The sequence below is a fragment of the Microchirus variegatus genome (genome assembly GCF_963457635.1).
Source record: "Microchirus variegatus genome assembly, chromosome: 2".
Classification (NCBI taxonomy): Eukaryota; Metazoa; Chordata; class Actinopteri; order Pleuronectiformes; family Soleidae; genus Microchirus; species Microchirus variegatus.
Window position 1 is genome coordinate 34,398,728 of NC_139803.1, and position 17,425 is coordinate 34,416,152.

At 39.0% G+C, this 17,425-nt stretch overlaps 2 protein-coding genes across 3 annotated transcripts in view; one reads left to right on the forward strand and one right to left on the reverse strand.

Annotated features, from left to right (window-relative positions):
• ppm1aa (protein phosphatase, Mg2+/Mn2+ dependent, 1Aa) overlaps positions 1 to 10,898 on the reverse strand; it is a 51,260-nt gene extending 40,362 nt beyond the window's left edge. The window contains exons 1-6 of one of the 2 annotated variants that reach the window (XM_083909843.1): positions 10,655 to 10,898; positions 8,918 to 9,771; positions 8,697 to 8,814; positions 8,031 to 8,142; positions 7,720 to 7,777; positions 3,881 to 4,021 (exon numbers count right to left, since the gene is read on the reverse strand). In XM_083909843.1, the coding sequence (XP_083765969.1) occupies positions 3,992 to 4,021; positions 7,720 to 7,777; positions 8,031 to 8,142; positions 8,697 to 8,814; positions 8,918 to 9,754 (1,155 nt within the window). In that variant the 5' untranslated portion in view covers positions 9,755 to 9,771; positions 10,655 to 10,898 and the 3' untranslated portion in view covers positions 3,881 to 3,991. Of the gene's footprint in view, positions 1 to 3,880; positions 4,022 to 7,719; positions 7,778 to 8,030; positions 8,143 to 8,696; positions 8,815 to 8,917; positions 9,772 to 10,654 lie in introns of those variants that run through there. The other variant, XM_083909842.1, reaches the window with a different exon arrangement.
• Positions 10,899 to 12,305: 1,407 nt separating this feature from the next.
• On the forward strand, positions 12,306 to 16,489 carry dhrs7 (dehydrogenase/reductase (SDR family) member 7; the record flags this gene model as incomplete). Its single annotated transcript, XM_083903052.1, has 7 exons — positions 12,306 to 12,435; positions 13,865 to 14,017; positions 14,205 to 14,311; positions 14,569 to 14,808; positions 14,904 to 15,026; positions 15,130 to 15,342; positions 16,448 to 16,489. 7 exons carry the CDS (start codon positions 12,306 to 12,308, stop codon positions 16,487 to 16,489), a joined length of 1,008 nt encoding a protein of 335 aa, XP_083759178.1.
• Between the last annotated feature and the right edge of the window lie 936 nt (positions 16,490 to 17,425).

A 17,425-nucleotide genomic window follows, 5' to 3' on the forward strand; every position in this document is an offset into this window, starting at 1 on the left:
AAGTACACAAGCACATAGAGCCATCCTATCCCCGCCCCCTAACACATCAGTGTTCAAATCGCTTCTTCTTCAGTTTGGATCTACATCGCACAAGAAAACTAAAGAGAGAAAAAAAAATGCTTCCTATAAATGTTATGAGGTATTTCAGTTCATAAAAAAAGTCAAACGATAGATGCTTCGGGGCTTTTTTTTTTTTTCTTTTAAGGGTTAGAATTTCTTTAAATGAAACACGAAGACGTGACAAATCACAACCAAGCCACTGTCAGTATCTACTACGATTCCACCTCCAACGATTTTTGTTTTCAAAGAAAAATAAACCGTCATCCAGTGGATTAAAGTCATCATTTATGGTCCATAATCGTGAGTTTATTTATACAATTTCTCTGACAAAATATAATATAGAACTCTGGCCTCAGGATGCAAGGAAACAGGTTTGTTCTTTATCGAGCTTTACGACGTGTGCTCGAAAAAGTTTGTCAAGAGTCATGGACACCGAGCAGTCGTGCAACAAAAACCGCTGGGTGCCGAAAACGCTCGAATAAGAGACTTGACTTAGTGCAGTCACTGATACACAGGTAATGCAGCACCAAATGAAAGAGCTTAGGACTTATTCAGACAAATGTTTTCTCCTCAAACACTAAATAAACTAGGGTTTTTTTGGGGTATACACAAGTATTGTGGTAGAAATACAACATTGTAACCCTGAATGAAAAGTTAACTGCCAGCAATTTCATGGGTAGAAATATTCAGTGGAAGCGTTTTTTCCAAAACAAGTCAATGTCCTGATTTGACGTTACGTAACTATTCGTGTTTTTCCAAGTCGAGTGCTGCGTAAACGCAACATTCTCGCCGTTTTATTTTTACTGGTTCGTTGCCACGACACCGCCACCAAGTGGCCCAGTATGTATCGCGTATCATTTGTTAATTTGAAAAGGAAATTAAAAATTAGGGGGGAAAAAAAAAACCGTAGCGGGCAGTAATTTGATTTTCAAAATAAAACGAAAAATGAAAATAATGGATAACGCGTTTTCCCACGTTTCGTCCGGTTTCGATTCTTCCATCGGACGCGAGTTAAGTTTAAGTTTAACGTTTGAAAGATCACAGATCGGAAATTCTGCGATCAATGACATTTCAATGAAATATTTGCTAAACACACGCGAGACATATTTCGAATCATAGAAACGTCTACAACATCGCTATCATCACAAAGCGCTGGAGAAACTAAGTCCATCTCTACGTGCGGGTGAGGGCAGGGACACCCGAAAAAAAAATGCAAACCCGCATAAAAGCATTTGCAGACACTTTTATGATCGTTGTCCCGTGTGAAGCTCCACCGTCACAGGTCACGTGGTTTGCGTCCGTTATAGAAATCAGAACTGGACAAAACGGGGAAACGAATCAACACGTCTTTTTTTTTTTCCATTTTATTTTGAAAAAAACGAATGAACGAATGATACACGGATTTAGTATGCATCGTGTGTGTGACTCCACGTCTGGCAAGTTTGATCAACAGTGCACCACAGAGTAACTTTAAAGACCGAACGACAACCAGACGATTTTAAAGTCGCTCTCATAAACCTCAACAAAATGAACATCGGAGGTTTTTCCTGTATATCGTGATGTCATTTTATAGAGAATTCGCAGGTACAAAGTGTTTTTTGGCAGCTTTGTCACAAAAGGATATTAGGAAGCAGCTTATGGATTATAGTGAAAATTAAAGTCTGTTATTTTTGTTTGTTTTTATAGATTTTTTTTGCAACCAACCACAAAACCTAAAATGTTGGGATTGTCATTTAGATAACTCAAGTATTACTGATTTCAGTACATCATCGTTATGAAAATGGAATCCTCAGCTGCCGAGAGGGACACCCACACACAAAAACTAAACTTATAATATACCAAAGACACATCCAGAATCACATTATGTCCATGGCAAAGGTCTAACTCAAGCGACATGATTTATTACTTGAAAGTTTGAGTCAAAAATATATACATACATAAATTTTGAACAATGCAATTTTAGACAACAAAAAAAAGAGAGGGGGGGAGGGGGGAGGAGAAAACTGAAATAAAACAACTTCTTTTCAAGAGATTTATCTACTGTTGTGTGTTAAGATACAGGTTTAGTCAATGATGAGTCATCTTTTCAGGAGTGGGGGAGGGGGTGTGTGATTAAACTGAAAAACAGAACCCACAGATCATACACTATAGCAGCAAACTGTATTGTGCTGTGGTTTGGTGGTGGCACAGGGGAGGAGGGGGGGGTTGTTGTTTTTGAAGCAAAGCAAAACCAGATGGGAACAAGAAAAGTGCTATACAATCATGAGAAATCACGGTAGGTTAGAGGATTTGTTCTTGGTGTGAACTTCCAAATATTGTCCATAGTTCCTCCCCATTTTTTTTCAACCTAGCAACGGGGGGCGACTCCCTCAAACAGTTGAACAACTGTTCACATCGGACGTTGTTAAAGTGAGAAGCTAAAACTCCGTTTGTACCACATACAAAAACTGGACGTCATGGGTAAAATAAAACTTGGCATAGGCTGTCGTAAAGCTGAAATAAGTGATCGCAAATCATATGGCACCCACTGTGGGCACTGGTGTTGTTACACTGAATGTTTAGAAAGTGATAATAAAATACAAACACAATAGATGTGTAAAATAGTCGAGACTTAAATAGCTACAGACCTTAGTAAGCCATAAAATTTAACTACTTGTGTCATCTCGGGTTACAGTATAGTTCTGATACATAGCTTAAAGTTGTTCAAATAGCTTAACAGCATTGTAAACTCTGTTAAACAAAGTTTCGTGGAGTAAGAAGTAGTGAGAGACAATTTTAAATCGATACAAAACACTGGCAGAGTGAAGGAAAATAATAAAAAAAAATGGCAGACAATGGGGTGAGCAGTGGGGTCATTCCCTTAAAACTCCAGCCTGATCCGTCGTCCCGACCACCTCAGCGAAACTTAAATTAGAGTCGCACACGTGTACATTTATGCTGTGAGACTAAAACACACGTGCGCACACACACACACACACAAGCACCCACGCACGCCTGCGAGAATCCATCCGCACGGACAAACAGGGTTCTTTTTGTTTTTATCTGATGCCTTAAAGAAATTAAAAATAAAAAAAAAAAAATGTTTTGCTTCACACTTTGCAATTATTATTTAAGCATGTACAGAACGCCACATACAAAAATAAAACACAATTAAAAAAAAAAAAAAAAAAAGCACAGGGAAAAAAATAATTAGGATATAAATTGATATAGAGCTTACTGTGCTGTCGACTATACAATTTACCCGTTTTTTTGTTTTTTCTTTAAAGGAGCATAGACTAACTGAAAAAAGAATGAAGGAAAAGTAAAAGCGCGGAGACATTGTGCCTGGAGGACAAGCGAGAATATCCACTGAACACACATCGGTTAGAATTCCAGGAGAGCAGGAGAAGGCAGATAGTGCATAAAGGTTCTCTTTTTCATTTCTTTCATTTTTTAACTTAAAATCAAGCTGCATTAAATACAGGCCGTTTTGTACAGGACAATTGCACTTCACAAAAACAGAAATATACAAACACACACAAGGAAATGTGAATCAAATTAATTACAGCAACAACAACAACAACAACAAAAAAAATCTTACTACTTAAGCTGATTATTTAACCAAAAAAAAAAAAAGAAAAAAAGAAAGAAAACTTTGCGGACTCACTTGTTATGGATTACTTTAGAGGAGAGTATTTTTAAGTGGGTGAACATATATGGGAGACAAGATGGTGAGGATCCTGAACCCCAGAGTGGACTGGTGCAGCACTATTCCAGGTTTGTGTGCATGCAAATCCTCTTCCTCCTCCTCCTCCTCCTCCCATGATATTCCCTTCTTAGAAACCAAAAGCTCAGAGTGACGGCGAGACAGACTGCTGAGCTGAGCTGCTGTGGGTCTTGAGAGGATGGTGGTTTGTAAACTCTATGCTGTGTTAGTGGTAGGAAGGTTGTGTTACCACATGTCGTCTGTGGACGCAGAGTCCTTGATAAGAGAGGAGAGGAAGGAAAACCCTTCAGACTCTGACTCGTTATCCACATCAGACCTCTATCAAGAGCTGGAACAGGCTTTAAGCAACAGCAATGCACACTGACATATTTATATCAACACTGCCTCCTACCCTAAAACATGTCTGATGCTACTGTAGACACTTCTTTCAGATTAACTGGACTATAATTAACTTGGCAAATACACAACAGAGCGATATAAATGACTCACAGTGAAATATAATTACCATTTATAAAGGCTACCACGTGGTTTTTTTTTTTTAAACATGCAGGAGTGTAGCTTCTAATACAAACTCTGCACAAGCTTTTTATTTGAAATATTTGGATATATTTTTTTTTAGTGTCGTCTACGCCTTCAACGACCTCTAAGTTAAGACTAATAATCATTTCTAGTTTCCTCTGAGCCAACAGTACAGTGCAAGGTTCAACTGTAGCATTAGCAACGTGAATGTAATGCTCAACGGGAAAGTACAAAAGTACAAATATATACTTGTGACACGGAAAAGGCCTCTGTGAATGAGGCCTTTGCAAGTAATAAGTGATATTATCAAAGTGTACTGCTTTAATCATTACTCAAAAACTACTCGATCAGCTATATATATATATATATATATATATATATATATATATATATATATATATATATATACACACACACAGTACTGTGAAGAAGTCTTAGGCCACCATTAGATTTGTTGTTTTAGCTGCTGCTATAACGACAATAGAGGATAATTATTTCTATTTCACTTTACTGGAACACATCCAGAAAATATGTATGCAGTATTTTGTTGTTTTGATTTTAAAAAAAAAACAAAAAAAAAACATCCTCTACAGGTGTCAAGTATTTAGCTTGATCTACCTTTACACTTGAACAATAACACAGCTCTGTTAATACTGGAGTCGAACCTTAATTCATGTTACTGGTAAATCCTGTGTTTATTCTATGTATTATTTCATTTAAAAGAAATATATCTGCTATAAAAAACGTCTATTACTATTATTACAGGTTTATTCAAGACATCCTTGAGCATTACATACACACGTTGCACGAGTTCAACTCAATGACGGCTCGCTCTAATATATAAGAGCAGCTTTAAGTCGGATCATTGGCAGACAGAAAAAAAAACAACAGAGCTGGTGGTGCCTGAAACTTTTGCGCAGTATTGTACATGTATAGTGCGAGAGTGGACGTAAACCAGACCAAGACAAACTATAAAATGATAAAGCATTTGTCATTATTCCAAAAACACTTTGGTTCTGGGTTTAAATCAAATAACACGACACATATTACGAACTTTTCATTACTACGCGTCAATAGCTACAACATGTGGCTGGCAATACTCTCATAACCAGTGTAAAGCACCATGTTATTTAACAGTAATCTATGTACCTCTGCTAATCATTAATACACACGCGTGTAAAGAGGTGCTAAAATGCGAGCACATTGCCAAATATTAATGAAAGAGACGGTTTGGATGTTGCAATCGACCCAGAGCGGACATAATTTACAGGAAGTTAACCCGTATTTGTCTTATAATTCAATTAATCTGCATTAATTTAGGAATCTTCTGTCTTGAATTATTATTAGATTTAAGTTTCAGATCAAACACAAAGCAAAGTAAACAAACTCAACAAGATACTCGTTTCACAGTGTCGATAAGGTCTCATTTTAGGGTCAAAAAATTATGCAAATGAAAGTGTAATTGACTTAGGTTTTACAAACTATATCATAATTATCCTCTCTGCTAAAATACAAAAACGACGAAAGTGATCGTCTTACTGCTTAAGAAAATTATTTATACAATTCTGGCTTGTTCAGTTGCACCCAAAAAGGGAACACTATTGAAATGTTAAGTCTCTTACACTGTGGCAATTCTTATGGAAATTAATAGCCACAAATTTGTTTAAAAAAAAATGAAACAAAAAAAACTAATTATAGCAACAGTGTCGCTCTAGATATCACCATTTTGGATCTCACCTTTAAAAAAAATCCAGTTTCAGGTCTACATCTTTGAGGTTTGGGTTCCCATCTGATACTGGAAATATTTGATAATGAGCTAAACGTGTTCTCGCTGGACTGCTAATTCCAGGGAAGGACACGAGCCAATTTTCGTCAGCGTTAACATTTTACAAAGCACAGAAGGCTGCATCACTAACTGAGCTGCCAGGCCAGATGGACAGGTTGAACCACAGCACCAAGGACAACTCAGACAGAGTGACAGATCAAGACCTATGATTAAAACGATCACTCAGGGAACTTATTATATGCGAAGAACAACAACCAAACAAAGAGCCGCATGTCGCATTGTCACTCGTTTGATAAGACGACTCGTGTGGAGTCAAAGAGAGCCGAGGTGATAATAACACAAAGTTTCCATAATAATATTTATTTTGCTATCATTTGCCTATCAATGTGGTCAAATATTACAAATGGTCCTCGCTCACAGCAGTTATTCAACAGTCCAGCCACTCCTCTAATGCAAAAAAGGCTTGCATTACACAATATAGGTTTGGAATATAGTTCAGTGGGCAGAGTGTAAATTTGAACTTCAATGAGAATTATGGTAGTAATTTAAATCAAATGTAGGTTTGAACCTTCGCAGCTTGACCTGGCTCGGGCAACTCTGCAACCAACTGACCAATATCCAGACGTATAAAGATGAAACAGATGTATCTGAGGAGACGTGAAGGTTGAGATGCTGCTAGTGGTGGTGCAAATTACTACAAACTCATCTGAATACAGCAGCAAATGTTGTATTCAGTTTCTATGAGCCACTTGGAATTAATCTAGAATCAAATTTGGGAAACTACTTTTTTTTTTTTTTCATGAAAAGCTTTGTGAAGGCTGTTGGCAAACAAAAGCTCAATTTAGCACATTTTTTGTATTTTGCCAGCACCCATTAAAACAGACAGGTCAAGAGGCCTGGCAGCATTCTGAATATAGCCTAATTTCTGAAATAGCTCAATGTGCAAAACATTATTCAAAAAATTCATTCTTCATACAAATGTGACATACTAAAACAAACTGCCAATTTTCCCGTGGTCAAGGACAAAATGAGATGCACACAATTATAGGGTGAATCAGTCAACTTTTCTGAAGGAAATTTAAAAGGAACGATATAACGGAGTCACCGAGGGCACCATCTTTGTGGCCTGTTCGTACACAAAACCCTGTGGAGCAATGCTCCTTTTAAATGCAAGAGAATGCAGGTTTTATTCTATCCAAACAAATGTCAGACATTGTTAATTTAAGTTATTAGCTCTTTCACTAATTACTGAAATCAGCTCATGTGGGAAGAGAAAAAGCCTTTTTAGCACAGGACCTGCAGAGTACTTGTGCTCTTTGTCGAAATGAAAAGCTAGTTTTATGATTTAAAAACCGAGGATAAATAGCAAAGAGAAATGATTGGACCATTTTCTGATCGCCCTACAGATATTTATGGTATTATGAAAATGGTGCTTGTGCACTTTTTTTTCTCCTTGTTGTCTTTGTTTTAGATTAGATACCAGAAATCAATAAATAACTTGGCAAAGGTTCTTTTACTTGTTCCATCTCGTTTAAAATGTACCGCCATGCATAATATTAGTTTATGTTTGCCAGTCACATGCGAACAACATGCGTAATTCAAGCAAAGCAAACCTACGGTAATGTTAAAGACGAGCTGAGGTACTCACTGTGTCATCACTTCGGTAGGGGTTGAGTTTGTTGTAGACTGCTTCGATAACACTTCGTCTGAGGGGGGGAAAGTAAAGAATCAAGAATCTTTATTGTCATTATGAGAACATAACAAGATATTGAAATCACTTAAATAAGACACTTGAATAACAGTGTCTTATTATACATCTTATGTCTATGTCTTATTATCTTATAAATAACAGAACACTTAAATAAGACTAAATGTCAGTTTTCGGGAAAATAAACAAAATAACAAGAAAGTTATTAAACATGAAAGAACTACAAGGAAAAGGTTACTCTAAACACTCACTTGCTTGCCAGCTCTCCTCCAGGAGGGAGATTAGGGATGCTCTCAGATGCTAATGTTCGCATGACATGGACCAAATCTGGGACACCTTCATCCCCTTGCTTTTTGATGATCTCTGATGAATAAAAAAACAAAAAACATTTTAAATTCCTGCATTTTTTTTGCCTCAAAATTGGTCTTTAGAAAAGCCCTTGATTCTTTGTGCAATTTCATTACAGGGAACAGGCACTTCTATGTGTAAAATGGTGTGTGGTAAGGAGTAGATTTTATTCCCCTTTACTTGTGTTTACACTGAAGAATAGATGAGCGAGGTTTGTCTTTGTCAATACTGCAATACCACACTGAGATGAAAACACTGCTTTCCTGATGTAATAGAAAGACTGATGTTGTGCTGTGATTATTATTTTTTCCCCACATCTACGTAGTGCTGTTCATCATGGGCCCTTCTCAACGGCTTTTTCTAAAGATTATTTTCTGGAGAAAAATTCTCCTTATGTGACTCAAGGTAAGTGTCTTGTCTGCTGTATACTTTACATTGAGATTGCAAATTAAATTGATTGACACCATCTTAGCATTTGCCAACTTTACTAGGATTATTTTATTATCAATGATTAGGTGAAGGTCAAGTGGAATTTAAAAAAAATAAAAGACTAAACTTTTCTCCCTTACCTTCTACTCTGGCTTCCAGATACTTATCCAGCTCAGCCTCCCGTTTCACCGCTTCTGGTGATACCTTTGGGGCCCCGGGAAAGCAGATTAGCACAACACTCATATTGTCCCGGCTTCCCTGGGGATAAAGAGCAGACCAAGACATAATGTAAATGAACTATGAAACCAAAACAGACACATTGATAACAAAATGCCAATGTTGTTCTGGTGGACAAGTATACCTTATACAAGCAGGTGTCAACAATTTCATTGCTGACTCTTTCAAGATCATCGGTCACTTCTAGCCTCGATCTGACAAAGTCACACAGTTCCTCGTTGGCCATGACATCCCAGATGCCATCACAAGCTAGTATAATGAATTCGTCTTCCCCTTCACATCTCTCTATTGCATAAACTTCAGGTTCAGGAGAAACGAGCTGCTCCGTCTGGCCTTTTCCATGCACACACTTGTAGTCGAAGTCTCCCAGAGCTCGAGAGACAGCTAGGGAGCCGTTTACCCGCTGGATCATGACTGAGCCACCAGCGTTCTGAATCCTTTCCTTCTCCAAGGGGTTGCTGGGTTTGTGATCTTGTGTGAAGAAGTGCACAGTTCCACCACGACTGAGGAGCCCCCTTGAGTCGCCACAGTTGATAAAGTAGATATGGCTTGGTGCAATCATCACTCCCACTGCAGTGGAGCCACTGCGGTCCACGCCGTGCTTCTTCTCGGAGATGGTTCGCATGTGTTCGTCGATCTGCAGGAATCCTGTGCGGATCCCAGTCTTCACACTTTCCACAGATGGGTCCTCCTGCAGAGCACTCTGGAAGTCTGAGTTGCTGGTGATGTGCTCCAACAGGTGCTCACAGCAATACTTGGCCACCTGAGAGCCAGCATGCCCATCATAAACGGCAAAGAAGGACCAGAGGTCGAGACCATGGGGCAGACCAATTACTGCTGTGTGTGCATCTTCCATCTCTACCCGCCAACCTTGCATGCTGCTCAGCCCATATCTTAGGTAGTTACCCTCACCATGGGAATTATATTTTTCCATCTTTGGTTTATCCAGAAATGCACCCATTGTGTCCCTCTTAAAACCTGTAATGCAAATTAAAACACACATTTATCAGCTTACAGAATTTAGAAGACACTTTGTTTTGTAAAATACAGGAAATAAATCAGCAAAAACATTCAGTACCAAACATTATTAGGCAAAGATGTGTGTGACGAAAAAAAAAATACAACAGTTACAGAGGGAAAATCTTTTGAATATGAATTTAACACATCAGATCCTCCATCAAATTGAGAGAAATAATTAGCGTCTTGGAGCCGAGTTCTCGCCCCCTGCTGTGGTCTAAAAATAGTGGGGCATATATTTGAAACTGCTAATGTGGATCAAATTAAAACGCCCTCAAACCATTGGCGATAAAGTTTAGCATGACAGGCACTGACGTGAATTCCGATATTTAACCAAATAATGAATACCTCACTGGTCAGTATCTCTCTGACCTTCGCAATGCAGCACACCTCATCATACTTTGCGTGTCGATGTGATAGTAACAGCCATCGTAAAGTGCCTGAAGAGCTAACGCTAGCTAACCCTCTGACCAGTAACCCGATGAAAACAAATTCAAGAGACCTGACATTTCCTACATCAACTGTGACGCTGTGGTGAGATCATGTACACCGCGTACCTGGTCAGAACGAGCGGTATTTTACTGTGTGATTAACGCCAAAGGGTAGCCCTTTAAATGATCCAAACCACAACCCAAATAAACAAACAGCCTTGACCAAATGCGGGCCTTGACCCTTGTCCCTCAGCGCTAACTTTAACAGGCCTCCCTCTGCCGTAACGCCAAGGCAAGGAGAACCCTCGGCCTTGCTAACATACTGTGGCTACATGCTAACGTAGCTAGGGTAGCTAACTGCCCAACCTTTCCGAACAGTCACAGGCGCAAGAGTAAACACTCCGATCACTTACCAAATTTACAAAATAGTGGCCGGCGAAAACTGAAGTGTGACTGTGACCAAGACTGACAGTCCGAACTTCACAGCGGAGAGGCTACGCCGACGAAACTCGGGGGTTTGCGATGGGTTAGCTAGGCTAGCTAGCCAGTTATCTAGTAATGCCCAATCGCTATTCAAGCCTCGGTGCATATAAATCCTCTACGTGCTGTGGTCCCTCTTTCCGTACGACTGCGTTGCATTACATTATCTCAGCTGGCGTCATAAAATGTATACCCTGGCGCACTTTCGTGTAGATTGGTGGGCCGGAGCTTTGAGTGGCCAAGCCAGGGGGAAGCTGAAACGTTTGTCCCAGCCTCTCCACTTGACAGGTTGACAGCTTGCTAGCTAACATTAGCTTGTAAGGAGCACAGAGGCACTGGTCGAAAGACCCGGATGTTGCAGGTTGCGTACTCGAAAACATGACATCATCCCTGAAGAGATGAGGCTGCTCAGTCTGCTGCACCGAGGACACATAAACAACAACAACACGGGCTTAAATACTTGATTTAAGCCGAGTTTGTTTTCAGTGTACTCAATGTTAGCAAGGCATTCTGATTTAACATAACTAATTCAATATGAATTGATTAATAATAGTAAAAAAGGAAACGTAAGATGTGTCACGTATTAATAATATGCCATCTCAATTGGCAGAGGAGCTTATCTTTTATTTGTCTGAGATTACAACAGGTGATGAATCCATGGGTCATGCATGGAACGGTCACAATTATTTGTAACAATATAATTATTGTATTATTTTGCTTTTGGTCTGGAAGTAGTCTATGTCAGCTAAAGCCCTCAAGCTAATGTATCTCTCCCTGCCTGTGGGTGGCTCTTTACTTCCATAAGCATTATGTTTTCTTATAAATAAACACTACTGATCACTTATTTGTTTACTACTGAATGCACTCTGAAGCTCTGTGGCTGGACATACACGAATGGCATTTCATCTTGAAAACCTCTTTCAACAGAATATAATTAATGGACTCTTCCGTATACTTAATTTTAATCATAGGAAATGTGTACATTTACAAATCTAAGTATATGAAATCAAAACTGCTGGAAATTTTTAAAAAAAGAAAAAACCCTAGCCCTCTAAATGTTTGTTTAAATATTTGTTTAATGTATAATTAATGTCTCTTACTTTAATTTACATAACATAACTTTATTTTTATATTTACTTTCAATTGTCTATATATTTTATTTACTTGTATCAAACCCTTTATTTAACCAGGTAAAACAAAATAATAATAATAATAATAATAATAATAATAATAAAAAAAAATTAAAAAAAGGAGACAGGTTAAAAACAATGATTTTGAGAAAAACAGTGATTTAACAATGTGCAATGTTAGCATAACATCTAAAGTGCAGGAGTTGAGGTCACAGTATTATCTGTAGCTGCTCCTTTTCTTTTCTAACTTCCGCTTTGTACGTTTGACTAGTGTTTGAATGGATTTTATTTTGAAACTATTGGAGCGGAAGTGACGTCGCATTCGTCAACAACCGTTTCGCGATTTAATTCTTGCCTTGGGTCTTTTGTATCAGTAACAACTGAACTTGGAGTTCCTCGAAGACGTTCCGCAGTATTTCGTGTGTCGTGTGTGCAGCTTGTTGTGTAGTATAGTATGGACTGTTGTTTTGTGTCCGCGTTGTGGTATTTCATGCTACTTTATTTAGTGCTTCACTGTTTGTGTTTCATGTTCGCGGATTCAGACTTGACTCTGTTGTGGTACAGTGTGACAGGACGCAGTCCAGGTGAGTTACCGTGTAACAGCCTGTGTATAATATCATGTATGTACTCTACTTCAGTGATATAACCTATAACCTTATAACCCTCAGGTGCCGGTGCTTTACAGAATATCAACATTACACACACACAGCATTGAAAACCCACAGTTATTCCTAAACATACACTAAAGCATGGGTGTCAAACTCTGGCCCGCGGGCCAAATTTGACCCGCCGTGTAATTCCATTTGGCCCTTGAGGCAATATCAAATTAACATTAGAGCTGGCTCGCCGGTATTATACAGCGGCACCGCTGTAACATTTTCAAATTTATTAGCTTGTGGAAAAAGTTAATGTTGATATTTACCTCAGAAGGCTACAAATAGAAAAGAGGCATTCAATTTTATTTAATATGCCATTGATGTTTTTTCGTTTGTTTTTTGAAAGTTGATTTTGCACAATTAAGTTATATAAGCGTTGCTTGTTCCATATTCAGTGTTAAAGCAAATCAGTGTAGCAAACTGAGCAATAATTAACGTTTTATTCATGCCCTTTCTCTTGCTCCTTCAAGGCTTGAATGTTTGATTCATTCATTATTGTTATTTTATTTTCAAATTTATTATTAGCCTGTGGAAAAAGTTTATTTTGATATTTATCTCAGAAGGCTGCAAATAGAAAAGAGGCATTCAATTTTTATCCATCCATTATCTACCGCTTATCCTGTATTTAGGGTGCATTCAATTTTTATTTAAATTTTATTTGATATGCCATTGATATTTTTTAATTATTATTATTATTATTTGAAACTCGATTTTGCATGTCACTATAAAGTTATATAAGCCTTGCTTGTTCAATATTCAATGCAAAACTTGTTTGGGTCCCTATTAAAAGGTTAATTTGTTCAACCTTGGCCCGCGGCTTTGTTCAGTTTTAAATTTTGGCCCACTCTATTTGAGTTTGACACCCCTGCACTAAAGCATAACAATACAAAGAGAGTGAAAGAAAGAAAGTAAAAAGGAAAATAAAAGTGTCACCACACTACTGAAAAAAATATGTTTTCAGACACATGTAGACAAATGAAATAAGTATGGAAATAAGTATACACATGACTATGACTAACTTACAATTGGGGCTGAAACTATTCATCAAATAATAATTGATTACAGAATTAATTGTCCATTATTCTGATAATCGCTTAATGCTTTGAGGGTTTAATTATGATAAGCTTGATTTTCCAGCTTCGTAAACGGCTTCCATATGTTCAGGTTTATTTACTCCACATAACAAAGAACTGGAGGGAGCTGATTAAAACGGAATAAGTTTGCTTTGTGGACAAAACAAGACATTTGATGCTGAAATATTGATCGTCATTTTTCAACATTTTCTGGACCAAACAACAAATTTAGTAAGAATACTCAAATACTCATCGAGTACATTTCTGTGACTTGTGTTAACCAGAAACCAAGCTTAACAGACTGGTGGTGTGGGTCACTGGAGCGTCCAGTGGTATTGGAGAGGAACTGGCCTACCAGCTGGCAAAGTGTGGATCACGTCTCATCCTGTCTGCACGGCGTGAGGACGAGCTCAACCGGGTGAAACGCTGCTGTTTAGGTGAGAGAGCTATTAATACAAAAAGAAGACCCACTTAAAATTCAAGAATATGTTACACTGCAGTGTGATGCAGGTAGAACAATGAGAATCTATTGTAATCTATGTTTTTATTTCTGTTTGTATCACTTCCATATCGTCTTATTTATTTATACCCTAACCGAGTTAATTTCATCTTTAATTTTTGTAGAGCGCTCCAACCTGAAGGACGAAGACATTCTTGTTCTTCCTCTCGATTTGCTGCAGAGGACTTCGCACGCCGAAAAGGCCAAAGCTGCAGTCCAGCATTTTGGACACGTGAGGATCCGTTGCTCATTTCTAACTAAATGAATTGAGTCCTTCAGTTATTCCGTGTTTTGTTGTCATATTCTTATTCCTCCTGTGACTCCTTTTGTTTCTGGGTGGGAAAAAACTGTGGGTATACTTTCCTAATTTTAGAATAAAAAGAGGCTTAAGTTAGCCTTAAGAAGGCATTACCGACAGCAGCTTTACTTTGATTGTAAAAGCTTACTTCATATTGATTGAGTTGTCTCTCCTTGTCTCTGTTTTTTCAGATTGATGTTCTAATTAACAACGGCGGCCGGAGCCAGCGCTCTCTGTTCGAGGAGGCCAGTCTCGACGTGTACCAGGCCTTGATGGAGCTCAACGTTCTGGGCACGATATCCATCACCAAGCACGTGCTGCCTTACATGACGCAGAGAGGAAGTGGGAGCATCGTGACCGTCAGCAGCATCGCTGGCCTTGTTGCTGCGCCACTGAGCACAGGATACGCGGCCAGTAAGCACGCTCTCCAGGTGAAGATTTCTTTTAGTTTGTGGTATTTCAGTATGTGAAATGAATATTTTTACAAGTGAGATGGATAAAGGTACTGTACATGTTTTCTCTTTAGGGATTTTTTAATTCCCTCCGAGTTGAACTGTCTGTGTACCCAAACATACTCATCAGCACAGTGTGTCCAGGGCCTGTGCAGTCACAGATTGTCAACAATGCCTTCTCAGAGGAGTTAACCAAGGTAGTTAAACTCAAACTAAAAGACAGCATTTTAGCTACATTGTGATCAATTTGGGAGTTTGTTTCAAGTCGATGTTTGTTTTTGTTTTTTTGCTTCCATCAAGCCTGTAAAAACTGGTAACCAGGACCATAAGATGGCAACAGGTCGCTGTGTGCGTTTAATGCTGGTGGGAATCGCCAATGGAGTCAAGGAAATGTGGATTTCACAACAGCCCCTCCTCATCCTTTTCTACATCTGGCAGTATACGCCCACATTTGCCTGGTTCATGACAAGCAAGTGGGGTAGGAGCAGGGTGGAACATTTCAAAGCTGGTATGGTAAGTATTAAAGGTCACATAGAGTGGTCCTGTTGCACATATATGTGAGTTATGGAGGTCTACTTACATATATTAAGTTGTTTTTATGGTCAAAATCCTCCTAGTTGATGTAAACGAGCCGATTGAAATCTGTCCTTTTCGAAGCGCTTGTCAGTCGCGCTATTTCAGCCATAAATCTCGCCCGAGAAGACAGAGTGTGTTGTGATTGGCCAGCCAGCGTAGAGCCTTCCCACCTGTGTTGTGATTGGCCAGGTATCTGGAAGTGACGTAATCTATCACGTCAGCTCTCAGAAGCGCAGCTCCCTCTCTGGAGCGGTGGATGCACTGCTCCTCATTATCAAAACATTGTTTTAACAGTGTTTAAAAATAGCTTCGTCACGACTCCCCGCCGCAGTCCCTTTATGACTTTAAACCGGAGTCAGACCCAGAGTCAGAAGACACTGTTGCTCGTGAAACACCTCCACAACGGACGTTATTCTTCTTCTGCGGTTCAATGTACGCAACCGGATGTGCCCGGACTAGTGCCCGGAGCAGGACGATCGGTTGTTCAGGAGAACCGCTGCTTACGTCACTAGTACGGGATTTTCAGTGATCTCTGAAGATCACTGATCTTGCTCTAACCTTGCTATCGCACACCGTGTCAGGTTAACCTTCTTGCTTTTGAACGGTCGTCCCACCATGTGAACACACTGAAGGTATTTGAACATATGGCAGCCACAAAGCAGCTAGGGGGGGCTCAGCTGTCCCTGACCTTGCTCGACTCGCATAAGGAGAGAGTGTCCAGGGTACGACAGTGAACTACACACCCCCGTGGTGTTGAGTGACTGACTGATTGTGTCTGGTGGCTTCATCTCAACAGTGACGACTGAGGGGCCATGCAGAAAGGTCATTTTTCAAGCAGTCAGTCATGAGAGCGTCACACGCTTCAGTTAGGTCTGTGTTTTTGTCTCAAAAGGAGACATCAAACAAAACCCATCATCAGCGAGGCGTCTATGCAAGTTCATAAAATGTAAACGGCATGTAGCACAAAAAAAATATGATTTCCATGTCATTTCATTCACAGGTGTCAAACAGCAGTGCTAACAGATCACTTTTTCTTTTGCAGGATGCAGACATCTCGATCTTCACTAAAGCCAAGAGCTCCTGAAAGCCTCGTCCTGAAGACATTCCTCATGACTAAATGTGAATTTAAATTAGTGCTGTCAGTTAAACACGTTATAAACAGCGTTAACGCAAACCCATTTTAACGCCGTCAATTCTTTTTTAACGCGCGATTTAATGCTTTTTGGCCGAGCAAACTTTGTAGTTTTTTTTTTCACATGCTGTCACAGCAACTAGTAACGTTCGAAAAACACCACACCGGATCGTGCTAGACCGGAAACAAAACAACAGACATGCTGCGCTCACTTGTTTGGGCTTGTGAGCCGGCCAAAGAGTAGTCGGCTTAAATGTTACATTTTAAGTGGATGGCGAGCGCTGTGCACTTATCCACTAGCTCCTATGGCAAGCCGTTTTAAAATTTAATCGCTAGGCTGGATATGTATTACAGATATCTGTAATTCAATTCTTCCTAGTCAAAAAGAACATTTCAGATATCCACAACGTCATTCTTCCTCGGACAAATGACGTCACTTTTGCCATTCATGTGTATTGGGCTTTCGAGTTCAGATATCCACAACGTCTTTCTGGATGGCAAGAATTAACATTCTGCATATCTGCAATAGAATTCTTACAAAGAGAAACTCCCATTTCAGATATCTTCAATCCAATTGTTACTAGTCATAATTTTCATTCCAGATATCCAAAATGAAAAACTATTCCACATATCCAGAATGTAATTTTGAATATCCAAAATACTTTGTGACGAGTAAAAATGGCATTATGGATATCCACAATTGGTATTATGACTAGTAAAAAGTAATTTCAGATATCTACAGTTAGAATTATGACTAGAAACAATATATTTGCAGATATCTATAAAAGCATTGTTGATATCTGTTGACGGGTAGCCATTTTCTCATTTAATAGCTAGACTGATATGTATTACAGATATATGTAATTAATTTCTTCATCTTGAATCCAA